Source organism: Engraulis encrasicolus, chromosome 19 (genome assembly GCF_034702125.1).
Source record: "Engraulis encrasicolus isolate BLACKSEA-1 chromosome 19, IST_EnEncr_1.0, whole genome shotgun sequence".
Taxonomy (NCBI): domain Eukaryota; kingdom Metazoa; phylum Chordata; class Actinopteri; order Clupeiformes; family Engraulidae; genus Engraulis; species Engraulis encrasicolus.
Window position 1 is genome coordinate 48,989,754 of NC_085875.1, and position 20,000 is coordinate 49,009,753.

Genomic DNA, 20,000 nt, shown 5'->3' on the forward strand with positions numbered 1-20,000 from the left:
TCTTCCCTCTTCTCCTCGCTGCCCATATCCTCTTCTCTTCCCATCCCATCTCCTCTCCTTTTGTTTCCTTCCCTTGTCCCTCCTCCTCTCCTCTCCTCTCCTCTCCTCTCCTCTCCTCTCCTCTCCTCTCCTCTTCTCCCCTCTCCTCTTCTCCCCTCTCCTTCTGCTCCTGTCCTTTCTGCTCCAGTCCTCTCATCTCATCTCCTCTCCTCCCCCTTTCCCTCCTCCTCTCTTTTCCTCTCCCCCTTTCTCCTCTCCTCTCCTTCTGCTCCTCCTCCTTTCCCTCCTCATCTCCTCTCCTCTCCTGTGCCCTCCTTTCTCTCCTGTCCTCTCCATTGTCCCCTAATTCGCTCACTTCTTTGCTAAATATGTATGGATTAATTATGAATGTACTATATGTAGCCTCCCAAAAAAAAGAGGAGGGAAGCACATGTATCTGCATCTGAATTCACTGCAGACGTGTTTAACAGTTAATATCATACTATTGAACAATGCCACACACACACACACACATTTAATACCATACAATAGAACAATACCACACACACGCATTTTACACCATACTAAAGAACAACACCACACAAACATGTTTAATACCAAACTATTGAACAATGCCACACAAATATGTTTAATACCATACTACAGAACAATACCACACACACTCATTTTACACCATACTATAAAACAGTACCACACAAATAAGGGATAATGGCCGATGAGGTGACCGGTTCCACCAAGTTAATGGTGAGACGGTGGCTCAGAACTCTGGCGACGTGCGCACAGAACAATACCACACACACATTTAACACCATACTGTAGAACAACAATACCACTCACACACACATTTAATACCATACTATAGAACAATACCACACAAACACATACCATACCAAACAACACATACCATACAGTAGATAGCAACAAACGCATTTAATACCATACTATAGAGACACAAACGCAAGCAAAGGGAAGCAGCTTTCCCCAGCATAATCCGCATCAGCAGGGCTGTGACTGCATGCTGTGGGGTGTTACTTTTGCCTCCCGGTGTTCTGTCGAGATGAGTTGCCTCATCGAGATGAGCGACCGGTAGCCTTACTCGATAGTGGTGTTCTATCGATTTGCTCTGCCTCATCTAAATGAGCGACCTTGATTTTCCGTGGAAGACGTTTCAATCGGCCATGGTCCACGTAGGACTGTTTTAATAAGCATTACTTTATTTATTTCACGGACAGGGGTGTGCAATCGTTCATACGGAGTTTAATAAGAACGTGCGGCTGCTGACCACTAAAAAAACGTGAGCCTCTCGTTTCAGCAAGTTAAGAAACGTGCCATATGAAAGAGACTGAGCTGAGTTTGCGCAAATACAGGACTCGGACTGGAGAAAGTGTTTGGGATCACGGCCTGGCTACGGGTTGTTTAATGCAGCCATTTGCTGTTGGTTTGGTTTCAATGCGACGTGGGCCTGTCTCGCAAGGCAACATTGCCATATGAAATTATGTGCTATGGGGATAAACAAGCGCGGTTTAGAAATTCCCAGATAGCAGATAACGTATTGTGGCTTTATTTTGGCAGATGTCTGTCAATTAATGGGCAACACCTCTTTTAATGACCGGAATCATATTTTCAAAACATCCCCACCAGTGCATTTCTTATTATTGTACCGGTGGATATAACTAGACTATGCTTATTATTGTACCAAACCAAAATATGCTGCTTGATGAGTTTTGATCAGCAGAGTGCTGCTGTGCGATGCGAGTCGGTGGATATAACTAGACTATCGATGACATAATTGGTTACCTCAGTGGTAACCTCAGAGTTTGATTCACTAAAATTCACAGTCTCAGGGGATATATCGTAAATTTAATTCGATGACAGTCGGGTTCGACTGTCGGGACTCGAGTTTAAACTGCGGTCGCACAATTCGATGGGCAATCACCCGCAAAAACCGCCGCGAGGATGTGCGCATGCGTGCCCATGCTCAGTAGCGAAAAGGATCACATCTCGACGGGTCGCTCATATACACAGGACACCGGCACTGTGACCCTGACTAGAAACTGAGTGGGTGTGTGACGAGCAGGGAAGTCGACCGCGGGAGAGCAAAGGGGTCAGTTGATGCTGGTCCACATTGTATCTATTGGGTGGATGGGGGGACCTTTCAGACGATTTTGTTCCGGGCCTGGCCAAAGCTCTCGTCGGCCCTGGTGAAGTATGCGGCAAGATCCCATTAATGTGCACTGCATGTGGCAACATCCATTTTATCTACAAATCCGCTCTGAATATTACATCACATCATATAACTTTACAATTAGCTGACGCTTTTATCCAAAAATGCTGTTATTTACAGGGGTATTGATTACAGTCCCGAAAGCAATATGGGGTTAGATGCTTTGCTCAAGGGCACTTCAGCAATGGATGGAGGTAAGAGATGAAGGGAGAGGTAAGGTAAGTCCACCCTCCCTAAGCACTCGGCCACGGCTGCCCACTAGCATAGGTTGGCATAGGTAGCAGAAGGGTAGCTATACTGTGTTGATTGGGTATGAGGAATCGCATATCCATTGTGTGTCTTATAGGGTGTTTGCTGTGTGTTTGGGGGCATTAGAGGCACATGCATGTGCGTGCGTGAGAGACAGAGACAGGGAGAGCAAGAGAGAGAGGAATGGGGCCATCACAGGCTGTAGCCTCAGCACAGGGGCAAGTGTGTAAATCAGGGCCAGTGGGGCATTCAAAGTGTGTGCATGCGCGTGCGTACGTGCGTGTGTGTGCACGCACACAGAGGCAAGTGTGTAGCCTATATCAGGGCCAATGGGGCATCAGAAGCTTGTGTGGGTGTGTATTTGTGTGAGCAAAGGGGGAAGTGTGTAAATCAGGGCTGGAAGCAAGACTCAATGAGGCCATACCAGAACCCCAGCCATCTGGGCACCAAGCCCATATACTGTACACATACACCACAGGAGAGAGAGGGGGGATACCACATGAGCAGCATGACTGGTGTATATACAGTCAGATGGAAGGAAGGGAGAGGAGAGGAGAGGAGAGGAGAGGAGAGGAGAGGAGAGGAGAGGAGAGGAGAGGAGAGGAGAGGAGAGGAGAGGAGAGGAGAGGAGAGGCGGAAGAGACCACAGGAGTAGCAGTACTGACTCAAGCAGCGCAGATAGATGAGAGAGAGAGAAGGAAGGAAAGAAAGAGGAGAGAGGGAAAGGAAGGAAGAAAGAGGAGAGATGGAAAGGGAGGAAGAGAGGAGAGACAAACTACATATAGTGCTAATTACAGGAGCAGCAGGACTTTACCAACACACAGAGAGCAGTGGAGAGGAATGCAGAGAAGGGAGGAGAGGAGTAGAAATGACAGAGCAGAGGAAAGGAAAAGAGATGAGAGAGCAAAGGAGAGGAGACAAGATGAGAGGAGGAGAGGAGAGGAGAGGAGGGGGTGAAGAGAAGAGATGAGAGAGCAGAGGAGATGAGATGAGAGGAGAGGAGGGGGAGAGGAGAAGATATGAGCAGAGAGGGTCCATGGGTATTACGAGAGACAAAACTCCCGACTTTTTCCGGGTGGTACTGTCCACTAAGTGGCGCCAACCAAGGACCGCGGAGGAGCGCAGAGGCAGTTAGAACGAATGGGGTCCTATGGAGCTCAACCACAGATGCTGCCGTTGCTTTGGGAGATAATTGGTATCATGTTTTCATTTTATTTTTACCAAAGGCAGGATAAATTATCCTTTCAAACAGCACTTGGTTTAAAAGGATAATTACGATATATTACGTCACGAGTGGCTTCACACACTGCGTTTGGATTGGTCGACCAGCTGCATTGCTTTGATCACGACTGCCGTAAAGCAATTTCGTTAGCAAGATGCAACATCCAGGTTATTGTACATTTGATTTAAATCCACATTGGTTTCTCAGAACCCACAGTAATATTGTCAGGTTTCAGCCGACACCGAGCACAATTGTGTGTGAATAGCGCCAGCCTTATGGGCTGCGCTTGCTTGATAGCGCTCCTAGGTGAACTGTAGGCACGGGTTGGATGGTGAATTTGGACACTGTATGTAAACCCACTGTGATATGAGAGCGGAGAGGAGAGGAGAGGAAAGGAAGGAGGTGATGTGAGAGCGAGAGCGCAGAGGAGAGAGGGAAGCAAGGATAAAGGGGAGGAGAGAACCAGATGACAAGTTTACCACTTGAGCAGCAGGAGAGAGGAGGAAGGAGGGAAGAGAGAAGAGAGGGGAAAGGAGGAGAGACTAGAGGGGGAAGGAGGAGAGAAAGAGAGGGGAAAGAAAGAGTGGAGAGACAGACTTGAGCAGCAGGAGAGAGGAGGAAGGAGAGAAAGAGAGGGGAAAGAAAGAAAGAAAGGAGAGGAGAGACGGACATGTTATCCAAAGTACCAACCAGAACTCTGTGACAGGATCACGTTCACGATTGTGTTCATGTGTGTTTACAACATGCACACTCAAAGAGTATCTGGGCTAAGTGGTGGACTGGGTGGAATGGCTGTTCTCGTGCTCCCAGTGGGGTCGTCATGGCTCCCTGTCGCCATGAACCCCACAGCTGTGATGTCACAGGCGCGATGTCATGACCCCTGGAAGTCAGCTGGGGAGCCAGAGCACTTAGCTCGCTCAGGGCCTCAATTATATAGTAGCCTGGAAATAAACACTAAAGCACCTAACTCACTGAGGTCCTGCTGGGGATCATTTGCCCAGCGCAGCAGTTCCCAAAAGGGGGTTGTGGAGGTACAGTACTGTCTCTTCTCTTCTCTTCTCTTCTCTTCTCTTCTCTTCTCTTCTCTCCTCTTCCTATGGTCTCTTCACCATAACACGCAAGAGGAGAGGAGAGGAGAGGAGAGGAGAGGAGAGGAGAAAAGAGAAGGAAAATGAGGACAGAAGAGAAGAGAGGAGAGGAAAGAAGAGAAGAGAGGAGAGAAAAACGAAAGGAGAGGGAGAAGAGATGAGCGAGAGGCTTCTTCCTATCGAGCTGCTTCCCCCCTTTAGGCCTGCCTGGCGTCGCCAGAGGCATTGGCACGGCTGAGGTGCATAGCCCAGGAACCTGTGTGCGTGCCTGCGTGCGTGCGTGCGTGCGTGCGTGCCTGCGTGCGTACCTGCGTGCGTACGTGTGTGCATGTGTGTGTGCGCGCGTGCGTGCGTGCGTGTGTGCATGCGTGTGTGTGTGTGTTAGTTAGTTAAGCCAGAGGCGTTGGCAGAGCGTAGGAGTGTGTGTGTGGCTACAGGCGTTGGCAGGGCCGGGTGCAGAGCTAAAGACAGGAAGGAGTTTTGGCAGACAGTGGAAGTCAGGCCACCCCTCGTGTGTTTGCATGCGTGTGTGTGTGTGTTGTTTTTCTGTGTGTGTGTGTGTGTGTGTGTGTGTGTGTGTGTGTGTGTGTGTGTGTGTGTGTGTGTGTGTGTGTGTGTGTGTGTGTGTGTGTGTGTGTGTGTGTGTGTGTGTGTGTGTGTGTGTGTGTGTGTGTGTGTGTGTGTGTGTGTGTGTGTGTGAGCTCGCGTGTGTGTGTGTTGGGGAAATTAGGGTTCAAATAGTGCGTGTGTGTGTGTGTGTGCTCGCGCTCGTGTGTGTGTGTTGTTGTTATTTGGCATGGTTGTGTCATTGTTGCGGATCCAAAGAGACAGTATCTGTGCCTCACGCTATCGTCGTGGTGACATATTGTTGCTTCTGGTGCTGCACCTGTTTTGTACAGCAACAGAGAGACACAAATAGACACTAGCCTCTCTCAGACTTAGATTTTCTTTTTTATTTATATGTTTTTCCAGGGTAAGTGGAGTTTGTGACATATACATACAGTTGAGGACGATATTATTATTCCCTCCTGAAATTAAACATTTCTCTTGATTTCTCAGTGAGAATGACCATTATGAACCGTTTCTGTTATTCTGGAAACAAATACACTGATGGAGATAATGTTCAATGAGTTGAATTTGCATTTTTCTATCGTTACAATGAGTTTAAACAAAAAAGGGCAAAAATGACAAGGACAAAATTATTAGCCCCCTGATCATTAATAGTCAATATGACGCCATTTATGAACCAAAACTGACAACAGGCACTTTGATCAGTTGTTACCTAGGTTGGCACATGCCCCACTAGGGATTTTGAAGAACCTCTGAACTAATGTAAATGTTTACTTTGGGTTACAATGTTGTTGAAGGACCCAGCAATCCAGATCCAGACCCAGACTCCCTGTGTCTGAGGCTGAATAACAGTCTAAAAACTTGATGCCCCCACCACTATGTGTAACTGTGGAAACTGCTTTGTCTCATTAGACCAAAGACGCATTGGACACCTGCCTAGATTGGTATTGACCTGGCCTCACCTGGGGTTTTTATTTCAAGAAAAACACCTGTAACGGCCTGTCATCATATTGGGCATTGGGACCATCATCACAGAAGAACCCTTTTACTAAAGGCGGTGCATATCAGAGTGTTATTGAGCTTTGCCTATGAACATTTGAAAGTCAAAAATGAGTTTTGAAAGTCTCTGCTTTTATCTGATGAGATTCAATTGCATTGATGTATGAATTCTGCTTCTGTCAGGTGAAGAAAGGGATAGTCCTGAAAACGTTATAACATGGTTTCTACAATTCAACATGGTGGTGGAAGCATCATTCTGCGGCAGCCTCAGCCACAGGAAACCTTGTTTGGGTGTACGGCAACCAAAAAACAGAAGATTATGATAGAATGTGGAAGGTGACCATGCAAAATATTATCATAAAGGAAGTTAAGATCTTCACTGGATCTTTCAATAAGATAATAACCCAAAACTTTCATCCAAAATTGTTCAAATGTTCTTCAAGGTTACTAAAACCATGATCATGTTGTGGTTCAGATCTCAATCCTTTAGATAGTCTGTGAGGAGTGCTGAAAATGAATGTCCATCCTCAACATCCATGCAATTTGGATCAGGTTAACTATTTGCAATGAAAAAACTAGGGCATGTGCCAACATAGTTAACGACTAATCAAAGTTCCTGATGTCAGTTTTGGTTCATAAATGGCACTCTATTGACTATTAATGATAAGGGGGTTCATAATTTTTTGTTTAAACTCATTGTGAAAATGGAAAAATACAAATTCAACCCATTGGACATAATCTCCATCAGTGTATTTGTTTCCAGAATAATAGAAACGGTTCATAATGGTCCTTCTCATTGAGAAATCAAGAGAGATGTCTAATTTGAGGTGGGGGGCTAATAATATCGTCCTCAACTGTATACATGCAGTAGGATACATTTACATTATACAGTTATATTAATAAGGTCGAGTCTTTTGGCCACTTGGCTGGAGCAAAGAACTATCATTTCAACCATGGACTTGTATTTCCACTGTTTTTTTCCCTCTTTCTTTTCTCTTTCTTTTCCTTTTTCTTCTCATCTTTCTCTTTTACTTCTCCTGTTCCCTTTCAAACACTGACCTTTCCTCTCTTAGATTCACCTTTGACCTTTCATTTTTTTAATGGGTGCACAGTTTTGCAGCACATTCTGTGCAAACGCTTCATAATACTAGACTGATTGAATTTTGGATGTCTTGTTTTTGTTTTGGGTTTTATTTCTATTTTTGTGTGACACCTTTAAAGTCTACTCTGGTGGATGGTGGGTGCATCCGTGATGTTTAAAGGCTATTCTGTGCCTCTACTCTCCTCTCTGATGGCAGTTCTGTGATGTTTTAAAGGCTACTGTCTGCCTCTGCTCTGCACTTTGCAAACCTTCCTGTCAGCACTGCATTAGGGATCACTCTGCTGATGTAGTCACACACACACACACACACACACACACACACACACACACACACACACACACACACACACACACACACACACACACACACACACACACACACACACACCTCTGTCTTCTCTCCTTCCCAATAATGCATTGCTTTTCTTTACCCCAGTCTCTCTCGCTCTCGCTCTCGCTCTCTCTCTCTCGCTTTCTCTTGCTCTCTTGCTTGCTCTCTTGCTTGCTCTCTCGCTTGCTCTCTCTGTCTCAGTCTCTCTCTCTCTCTGCGTGGTGTGGTACGCTACAAACACAAATTAAGTACCCAAAGCCCTTACCTACGCATTCAGCATTTGCACATCTGACTGTGCCCCCTTACAAACACACACACACACACACACACACACACACACACACACACACACACACACACACACACACACACACACACACACACACACACACACACACACACACACACACACACACACACACACTGCTTTGCACAGGCATCTCACACACACACTGCTTTGCACAGGCATCTCACACTGACATTCACACACACACACACACACACACACACACACACACACACACACACACACACACACACACACACACACACACACACACACACTGACACACACACACACACTGACACACACACACACACACACACTGACACACACACACTCTGACACACACACACACTCTCACACACTGACACACACACACACACACACACATACACACACACACACACACACACACACACACACACACACACACACACACACACACACACACACACACACACACACACACACACAGAGGAATTGCTCTCTATATATTTCTACAACACCCTCTCACGCTGGCAAAGGAAAGCACAAGGTGTATTTTGTGCATGAGCCCACACAGTCGCACTCTCTCATCCACACATACACACCCTTGCACACTCATATTCAGAGCTGGTTTCCAAAAGAGATGTTTCCCCAGCTCCCAAAAGGAAAGCCTGTGTGGGTGTATTTTGCACGCCTACACACAAGCGTATGGACGCATACACATGCGCACACACACACACACAGACGCACACATATACCTACATTACAGCACACTGGGCACGCACTCACACATATTGCACGCACACGCACACACACACACACACACACACACGCACACCCAGTAGCGGTGTAGGTGGGAGGTAAGCCTCTGGGTGGAAGCTGCCCTGAGTCTGATCCCACCACTCCTGGCAGAGAACCCTGCATGCAGCACGCCGATAAAGGAACTAACAAATACACACACACACACACACACGCACGCGCGCTCATATTCACTCACACACACTCTCATATTCACACACAGTGATCTTCTCTCACACACACACATGCACACACAGAACCAAGCATAGTTCCCGCCCGCACATAAATCCCTCTTAAGAACAGAGAGGGAGAGAGGGGAAGAAAGCAGTAATAAAGAGAGAAAGAGATTATGCGGTGAGGGAATGCCGAGTAGGTAAGAAAGCGTGTGAAGGTGAAGGTGTGAGAGTGTATACATGGAGATTAATGGTGAGAGGGTGAAATGGCAAGAGACAAAACCAGAGAGGTAGAATAATCAACCATGAGAAGGAGAGATGGGATGAGAGAGGCAGAGGGAGGGAAGGAGAGGAGGTCAAGTGAAGGGAAGAAAGAAAGGGAGAGTTAGGAAAGAAATATATTATTCCCTCCACCCACTCACCTGGTGGTGTTGGGAATCTAACTGGAAACTCTTGGGCTACAAGCACGGCTCCATGTGAGATACAAGTCTGGAGCCTACCTATGCAATTTCTCATGGGAAAGGTGTGGCCATTTATTGAGCGTTCTGAATGTCTTATTTAGATTAGATTAGATTAGATTAGATTAGATTAGATTAAACTTTATTTATCCCCAAGGAGAAATTATTTTTCCAGTTTGCTCGGTAGATTAAAAAGAGAAGTAAAAATAATATAAAAATAAAAAAGTAGATACAAATAAAAAAGGTGATCATGCAGAAAAGTCCAGGAGTTTCTCTTTGTCCTTAATGGACAAATTATAGAGTTGCATGGCTCTAGGGACAAATGATTTCCCCAGTCTGTCAGTCCTGAATTTCAGTGCTCTCAGCCTCCAGCTGAACACACTCTTTTGTTGGATGATTGTGTTGTAGAGTGGGTGCGCCTTATTGTCCAAGATGGTGAGCAGTTTGCTCAAAGATCTTCTATCTGACAATGAAGTGAAGTTCTCCAGCTCTTCTCCCACAACGGAGCCATTTGGCATATACGTAGCCCATAGCCAAGCGTGTCAGTTGTATCTATTCAAAGAAACTGCAAGCTTCCGTTTGTCAAGCCTTTCCACCCCTCCCCGCTCTCTGATTGTCTCCCTCGCTCAGGATCCCTCTATTAGGGCAGCTGCCCTTCTGTCTTTCCCAAGAGATAGTGAGGTATTCGAACCTGCAACCTTTTGATCTCATGATCATGAACCACCTAACTATTAGGCCACAGCAGTTCCCCAGCATGGTTGCTAAGAAATGGATCTTGTGTTGTAAGTGATGGTTGCCAAGTAAAGGATGTTGTGTTGTGACCGATGGTTGCTAAGGAACGGATGCTGTGTTGTACGTGACGGTTGCTAAGAAACGGATGTTGTGTTGTGGCCAATGGTTGCTGAGTAATGGATGTTGTGTTGTAAGTGATGGTTGCTATGTAACGGATGCTGTGTTGTGGGCAATGGTTGCTAAGTAACGGATGTTGTTTCCTAGGTGACAACAGTGGACCGTTTCCAGGGGCAACAGAATGACATCATCATTCTCTCACTGGTGCGCACCAAAGCTGTGGGACACTTGAGGTAAGCATTTCACTGTACCTCCAGCACAAAACACTAACCAAGCACTACCTCACTCTAGCTCTCTCTCTCTCTCTCTCTCTCTCTCTCTCTCTCTCTCTCTCTCTCTCTCTCTCTCTCTCTCTCTCTCTCTCTCTCTCTCTCGCACGCACGCACGCACGCACGCGCGCGCGCACACACACACACACACACACACCCCCCGCTGCCATCCTCCCATGCTCTGGCTTCTAATGAAATGTGATATGGGCACCCTGAATCCTCCTTGCATTTAATGTGTGTACTTTACAATTGTGTGTGTGTGTGTGTGTGTGTCTGTGTGTGTGTCTGTGTCTGTGTGTGTGTCTGTGTGTCTGTGTGTGTGTGTGTGTGTGTGTGTGTGTGTGTGTGTGTGTGTGTGTGTGTGTGTGTGTGTGTGTGTGTGTGTGTGTGTGTGTGTGTGTGAATGAGCACATGGAGGAGAGGGATGAAAGTAGAAGAAAGAAAAGAAGAGTGTGTGTATAAGAGAGAGAGAGAGAGAGAGAGAAAGAGTGTATGCGCGTGAGAACGAGAGAGATAGCTGTGTGTTCTGTGCTTTGTCAGGGTGTCTCTGCACTTCAGGATGTGTGGGAGTGCTTTGTCAGGGTGTGTGTTTGTGTGTGAGTGTCAGTGCTTGCCAAGTCAAAGTGTATGTGTTCATGTATGTCAGCTTTGTCAGATTGTGTGTGTGTGTTGTGTGTGTGCGTGTGCATGCGTGTGTGCTTTGTAAGGGCTGATGGTGCAATGGGCCAGAACAAAGAGGAGCCCGACAATCAGAATGTGAATGCCCAGGAACACGCACGTACACACACACGAGCGCACACACACACACAAGCTTATTCACACACAAACTCATGCACCTTGCTTCATAGACACACACACACACACATCCTGGTTCAACTTTGCATGTGAAGATGGGGCACATTAAAGTTCAACAATTCATGCACTAATGAAACACACACACACACACACACACACACACACACACACACACACACACACACACACACACACACACACACACACACACACACACACACACAATCTGCCTTCCCTCTCTGTGCCCTGCTTTGTGCCTTGAGCATCAGACAATGTTTGGTGCCGACAGTGCCGTGTCTGGCATTCATGATGAGACACACATACTCAGACAGACACACGTGCGTATGCACATGCGGATGCGCATGCGCGCGCGCACACACACACACACACACACACACACACACACACACACACACACACACACACACACACACACACATAGAAACCTACACAGCACAAACTCAGAAAATGCACATACACACACATACACACACACAGAAACCTACACAGCACAAACTCAGAAAATGCACACACACACACACACACACACACACACACACACAGTGGGGTTTGTCTGGCATGCCTGATGAGCCTTGTATTTAATACCTGAGGCCTGAGATGCACAGGGGAGCTGTGCTGCTTTCACGTGTAAGTGTGTGTGCGCTTGTGTGTGTACGTGCGTGCGTGCGTGCCTGTGTGTCGGTCTGTGTGTGTGTCTCTGTGTATGTGTGTCTGTCTGTGTGTCGGTCTGTGTGTGTGTCTCTGTGTATGTGTGTCTGTCTGTCTGTCTGTCTGCATGTGTCTGTGTGTGTGTTTAATCTTAGAGTTAGTATTTGTCATTCACAATGTGTTCCTTCATTAGTTTTCAAGTGTCTACCATTCCGTCTCTCTAACTACATTTTTAAGTGTGTGTGTCGTTCAGAGAGTTTGGTGGACTCCCTCTCTCAGTGTCTATTAGCCACACACACACACACGCACACACACACACACGCACACACACACACACACACACACACACACACACACACACACACACACACACACACACACACACACACACACACACACACACACACACACACACACACACACATATTCACTGTACCTCCAGCACAAAACACTAACCAAGCACTACCTCACTCTAGCTCCTTCACGCTCGCTCTCTCTCTCTCTCTCTCTCTCTCTCTCTCTCTCTCTCTCTCTCTCTCTCTCTCTCTCTCTCTCTCTCTCTCTCTCTCTCTCTCTCTCTCTCTCTCTCTCTTTTGCTCTCTCTCTCTCTCGCGCGCACATGCACGCACGCACACACACACACACACACAATGGTTACAGCCACTGTTGTTGTTTTAGCTCTGTCAATGTACCAAGTGTGAGTTTTAGCTCTTGTCAATGCACAAGGTGTTAATGCCAATGTGCTAGGTGTTCATTTTAGTTGCATCGATGTAGAGAGTGTTAGTTACTGCAGTGTTGATGCAGCAGGTGTTACTTTTATCAGTTTTTTATCAGCCCAGGAAAGGCAGGTTTATCTCTGTTGCTGAGTAAAGGTGTGTGCGTTGGCGCACGCAGAACTGCACAATTATGCCACAGACACGTGTGCGCACACATGGACACACGCACACACACAGTCACACAGTCACACACACACAAACAGCCCCTGGTGACACCAGCCAATCAATGCCGGACTAATTAAGCCCTTGCAGTGTGTCTGTTCCATGGAGACAATTACTCTGGCTAACACACACACACTCTCTCTCACACACACGCGCGCTCGTGCGCGCACACACACAAACACACAAACACACAGAAGCACACAGATTCATGCACAGAATTCTCTCAGTCGCATTCAGAATAACAGGTATGCCGGTGTCCTGTCTATATGAGCGACCCGTCGAGATGTGATCCTTTTCGCTACTGAGCATGCGCACGCATGTGCACACCCTCGCGGTGGTTTTCATGGGTGATTGTCCATCGAATTGTGCGACTGCTGCAGTAGACTACTGGTTAGGACCTGTATAGAGCTCCGAAGTCACCCGGAAATATGTAGCAGACTTTAGTATTTCTTGTTAGCATTTAAGGATTTTCCGGTTCCCATTTGCGAACGTGGATGGGGAATGGAATGGATGGAATGGGGACCAGTCTCAAATAAGGTGTGTGTGCAAACACGCTATTAGCGAACCCCCGCAAACTGGCGAGTATATTACAAATAGGCTATAGGGATGACATGATTGATCATTTTTGTGTCAAACGCCGACATAAATACGATGTTGCTATCACATGCTTAACCCGAAAAACTGGTAGACTACAGGAGGGAAATTTCACGTGCCGTGACCATGGTAACCCACGGCAAACCGCCACAAACCTTCCTAGTACGAGACTTTGGAAATATTTCTAACTAAGCTCTGATACAGGTTGTTTTTCACTCCTGGTAACACTCTTTTGATAAAACGTAAATAGTGCCATAACTGCAATTACTCCAATCGCCTTGGTTTAGTAGTATACTTTCAAAACTTACCATCAAGGACAAGTTTGCTCATACGACTGGCTTCACATAAGGAAGTCCTTATAGCTCACTCGAGAATGTGAGATGTAGTTCCCAAAAATTCACGAGTATCCAAGGTATAGCATTACTTTATTATCGTTATGTTTAGGTTGATAGATGCACACATGTTGTTGTGCTGGTGCATTTGTTACCAAGGAAAGGATGCGGGGATAGGCAAATGACGGCTGTTAACGTTTGTCTTATTTTTGTTAGCCCAATGTTTAGAATTATATTCCTGGAAACCGGATTTCCGTGAAAATGATAATCCGCGCATACAACTGGTCGTCACCCACTTCGGAGATCTCTCTATATATATGCGTCTTAATGAATTATGTGCGGATGAAATGATCTTCATCTCCATTCTCCATCTTCAAGAAGTGTGTGTGTGTGTGTGTGTGTGTGTGTGTGCGTGCGTGCGTGCGTGCGTGCGTGCGTGCGTGCGTGCGTGCGTGCGTGCGTGCGTGCGTGCGTGCGTGCGAGATGGAGTTGTCAGGATCTGATAAGGGGCTCCTGTGGCAGATGACAAGTCAACAGCGAGGAGCATGCTGACTGCACACAGAATACTACCTCTAATACACAATACACACACACACACACACACACTCACTCGCTACAGTAGCTTGCAGTGTATGTATGCACATTCTTGATGACTGAAGGATGTACAGAGAGAGAGAGAGAGAGCGGCAAGAGGACTTAGCCCATGAGGGGAAGAGGAACACACGCACACGCACACGCACACACACACACACACACACACACACACACACACACACANACACACACACTNGGGGGGCTACACACACACTAAGAGGGCTGATAGATCAGATCAGATGTCCCAGATCAGCATTCCCCTGCTTATCCAATCAGGAGAGGAGAGGGAGAGAGGGATGGGAGAGGAGAGAAGAGTAGATAGGGGGGGGAGATGGGAGGGGAGGAGAGGAGAGGAAAAGAGATGAGAGGAGAGGAGCAGAGAGAAAAGTAGAGGGGAGGAGAGGAGAAGAGGGGAGGAGTTGAGAGGAGATGGAAGGAGTGGACAGGAGAAGAATGGAGAGGAACAGAGAGAGGAGGAAAGGGGAAGAGAGGAGGCGCGGTCTAGCAGTCTGGTGACTATCGTGTGACCAGGGCACTTAGGTTGCCCTGCCAACCAAATTCCAAACATTCTACTGAGGGAAAAACATTCCGAAATGTCATCCCTCCCTAATGGCCATCTTGTGAGTAAAACAAGTTAGATAGTTCACAATACGTTGGCTGTGGATCCCGAGGGACAAGCAGTGGCCACCGGCTGACAGTAACTCGCTCTCACGTGGGTCACCTGGGTTACTTAATATTTAAATCGGACTCGGAGAAGTTTGCTGTAGCGGCATGAGGACCTGTACTACATAAAGAGGAAGGCCAGGCCAAAATCATTTTAATTCCACCGGGCAAATACCCTGTATGCCCTATGCCCAGTCCAACCCTGCAGTTGGTTCACCTGGATTACTTGAATGGAGTTATGAAGTAGAAACGCCTGAAACCTTGCCTGGTTAACACCAGACCTAATCACAAGTGAGATGTCTTTCAGATCGAAACAATTGTGTAGAACTAAAGGCAGTATAGGAGTTCCCAGGCTACCTGAAACCCCCATGACAAAAATTGCAAATTGCTACATTTTTAGGGGTGTGGGACAACGCATCTACTCAGATGTCCGTGAATTTTTGGCCAACCATTTCAAGGATGCGTCACCACAGAGGCGGTATGCCAACCCATGCAACAAGCTCCAGTCACTTTGATCCCGCGGGCGTGTGAGATTGTCCATATAAAGAATTGCTTTGCCCTTACTGTAAAGGGATGTTGCTAGCAGAACATGGTGTGTGTGTGTGTGTGTGTGTGCGTGCGCGTGCTTGTGTGCGTGTGTGCGTGCGTGCGTGTTATACATGTCTCCAGGTGACCTTTGGTATGTGCTTGTCTTTGCATATCTTTGTAACATATCCATATCTCACTGCAGCCATGCTGACTAGTCTGCTCCCCCCCCCTCCGCCTCTCTCTCTCTCTCTCTCCCTCTCCATCAGTAACCCCCATCCCATCTCTCTCACTCACCTCTTCCTCCTCTCCCCCCTCCTCTTCCTCATCTTCCTCTTCTTCCTCTTCCTCCTCTCCCTTTTCCACTTCCTATTACTCTTCTTCCTCTTCCTAATCCTCCTTCTCCTCCTCTTCTCCTCTTCTCCTCCCACTCCTCTTCCTCTCTGCTCCTCCTAATCTTCCTCCTCCTCTTCTTCTTCCTTCTCCTTTTCTCTTCCTCCACACTACACTACATCTGACACGAAATTGATATTTTATTAAAGATTTTTCCTCTCTCTCTCTCTCTCTCTCTCTCTCTCTCTCTCTCTCTCTCTCTCTCTCTCTCTCTCTCTCTCTCTCTCTCTCTCTCTCTCTCTCTCTCTCCCCTGTGTGTCTCTCTCTATCTCTCTCTCTCTCTCTCTCTCTCTCTGTCTCTGTCTTTCTTTCTCCTGTCTCTCTCTCTCTCTCTCTCTCTCTCTCTCTCTCTCTCTCTCTCTCTCTCTCTCTCTCTCTCTCTCTCTCTCTCGTCTTGTGGTAGCCATGTCTTGAACTAGTCTGGGTCTCTCCATCTCCCCCCTCTTATTCCTCCTCCTCTTCTCCCCTCCTCTTCCCCCTTGTCCTCCTCTTCTTCCTCTTTCTCCTCTATAAAAGGTGTTTTTAAATCCAAATTCTCTCTCTCTCTTCAGGGATGTTCGTCGTCTTGTGGTGGCCATGTCTCGAGCTCGTCTGGGTCTCTACATCTTCGCCCGCGTGTCCCTGTTCCAGAACTGCTTTGAACTCACGCCCGCCTTCAACCAGTTGACGGCCCGGCCACAACAACTGCACATCAGGCCACAGGAGTACTGTAATCAAGCGGTAAACACACATACACACACACACGCGCGCTCTCTCACACACACACACACACACACAGGCACAGGCACAGCACACTCATATAACCATGCCCTTCCCCCCTCCGAACTTCTTCACCCATACCTACAGTATTTAAATCCATAGTCCACATATTCGCTACTGTACATGCTCATGTGCTTCAAGCAGCCAGTACGCATGTGCCAAATGGCATATATTAAAACCAATATACCCAATGCACGTTAATGCACGGGCTCGTAGACATATTGTTATGCATACATGTGCATAGTGGACACAGCACGCTTGCAGCACCCCCAACCACACACTAACATACACACTACATACACAGACACACGCACAATGAACACACACGTGTGCACACACACACACACACACACACACACACACACACACACACACACACACACACACACACACACACACACACACACACACACACACACACACACACACACACACACGTTTGCACACACACACACACACACACACACACACACACACACTAGCACACACACACACATACACAATGGCCCATGAACAAAGCACCTACACACAAAGGCACAGGAACAAAGCATGTGGCATCGACCACTAGCAGTATGTGCCAGCAGCCGCCCCTTGGGTTCCAGTGCACGCCAGATGTGTGCGTGTTGGCGTGCGCGTGTGTGTGTGTGTGTGCGTGCGTGTGTGTGAGGGGGGGTGTTACATACTAGCTGTACATAACAATGTGTGTCTCTGTGTGTGTTCTATATGTTTTGTGTGTGTTTATTTGTGCAAGAGAGGGAGAGGGAGACATTACATTTTCGCACATGTAAACCGGCGTGTGTTTGTGTGTTTTAGGATGTCCTGTGACCGCATATATGTGTAGTGTGATGTAGTTTATAGGGTTAGGGTTGTGTGTACTGCATGTGTGTGTAATGTAGTTTGTAGTGCAGTGTTTGTGTGTGTGTAATGTAGTTTGTTGCGCCGTGTGTGTGTGTGTATGTGTGTGTAGCGTGTGTGTGTGATGTGTGTGTTCTGGCATTGGGCATCACACACATGGGTCACAAAGCTAAAAGCCCATAAATGGGTATGCAGTCAATTCCGTTCAATATCACACACATATTGTACACACACACACACTCTCTCTCTCTCTCTCTCTCTCTCTCTCTCTCTCTCTCTCTCTCTCTCTCTCTCTCTCTCTCTCTCTCTCTCTCTCTCTCTCTCTCTCTCTCTCTCTCTCTCTCTCTCTCTCTCTCTCTCTCTCTCTCTCATACACACACACATACAGAGTGACAGAGACAAGTGAGTTCAAACCATACGCACTATATGATTTGCATTGGCTTTGTCAAAATTAATACCACTGCCCTACTCCACACATATGCACTTCAACACAACACAGACTCAGACAGTGCGTTGAATCAATAGACAGCAGCAAGAGACATGTGTTTTATGCTCCCATAGGCAGTGGCTGTCCTGCAATGAGTTGGGTATAATAGCTGACAAAACCACATAGTATAATGTTATTTTGAAACAGTCTGGTAATAGTGTAGAAATAACATTTTTTTTTATATGCATTTTTTAAGGCATTGTCATGATGTCTTTGGGGGCGTGGTTTCGCGATAGGGCAATTGCTCGGTCGGCTCGCCCCTAGGACCGCCCCTACCCATAGGTTATGTATACATACCATAGCTCGTTTAAAAGGTGAATTTCTCAGCTTTCCGTGAGTGAAAACGCTTCTTAGTACGTCCCATGCTTCAAAAGCTAAGTGGGGGTCTGCCACATGTAATGTAATGTAATGTAATGTAATTAATGTAAATGTATCAAAATCACACACAAGGCATATTAGAGTGTTAGCAACCAAAAAAAATTAACGTAATTTTACGAGTGCGGCATACATGAGAGGTAAAGAGGTAAAAACGTAAAATTATGTACCTGGTATTCAATATGCCAAATTACCTGCTGTGTTTTGTTTTTCACTACTTGTTTTTATTTAGCCACCTCTGATTATTATGAAATCAATCAGAATATGTAGCGCAGACATGATCAAAAGCAATCAATGTCAGTGGTCATATAGTTCTGTTGTGTAACGCAGTGGTGCCTTACATCCTGACTCAAATGTATTTTTTTACCATGCCAAATAGGCTGGTCAATCTAGCTAAAAAAAAAGGCCAAAACATGGGAACAAATTGCAATAATAATCTTTCCTACTTTGAAGTGATCCTTAAACCCCAAGTGGTGCAAGTTTTTTGTGTGTCAGTACGGTGTTGTCTGTGTAAGCTTTTGCTACTTTTGCCTGCAGCCAAATCTACCTTCAGGTACAAATAAAGTTACCTTACCTTACCTTACCTTACCCCTTTGCATCACCTAAAAAAATCTACCAGATTCAACATCAACTTTTGAGTATGTTCTACTAAATATAAATCATTAGATTTTTAATGTCATTTAGATATACCTGGGGAATGCAAAAAAAATTGTAATGTGTAGTACTCCAATTTGTCCCGTGTCAAACGCTAGATTGACTGGACTAAAAGGTTTTAAAGTCATGACCGGAAAAGGCAAGTGAAATCCAAATCCATGTTTGTTATGTCATGCAGTTGTGTATGGGATGGTATGGGGCTTTGAGTGCAGTCATGTGACCGTACGTTATGAGAGGTTCCATCATCTCTCTCTCTCTCTCTCTCTCTCTCTCTCTCTCTCTCTCTCTCTCTCTCACTCACTCACTCACTCACTCACTCACTCACTCACTCACTCACTCACTCACTCACTCACTCACGCACTCACTCACTCACTCACTCACTCACTCACTCACTCACTCACTCACTCACTCACTCACTCACTCACTCACTCACTCACTCACTCACTCACTCACTCACTCACTCACTCACACACTCACACAGACGCATGGTTGCTATGTATTGGTTTCTCTCTATATCCAAGTTAGCGCCCTCTTGTTATCGCCAAAGCCGTCCTTTCACTGCATTCAGGGTAGCTGTCTCCCACCACACCCAGCTGTGTCCCCCTGTCTCTTTCTCTGCATCCAGGGTTTATCTCTCTCTCTCTCTCTCTCTCTCTCTCTCTCTCTCTCTCTCTCTCTCTCTCTCTCTCTCTCTCTCTCTCTCTCTCTCTCTATCTCTCCCTCTCTCTCTCCCTCTCTCTCTCCCCCCCTTTTCCTTAGTCGGTTGT

At 46.6% G+C, this 20,000-nt stretch overlaps 1 protein-coding gene across 2 annotated transcripts in view; it reads left to right on the top strand.

The window, feature by feature from the left end:
• Positions 1 to 20,000, top strand: part of aqr (aquarius intron-binding spliceosomal factor) — a 162,320-nt gene that overhangs the window by 136,629 nt on the left and 5,691 nt on the right. For both annotated transcript variants that reach the window (XM_063184629.1, XM_063184630.1), the window contains exons 31-32: positions 10,479 to 10,564; positions 16,655 to 16,823. In XM_063184629.1, the coding sequence (XP_063040699.1) occupies positions 10,479 to 10,564; positions 16,655 to 16,823 (255 nt within the window). The remainder of the gene's footprint in view (positions 1 to 10,478; positions 10,565 to 16,654; positions 16,824 to 20,000) is intronic.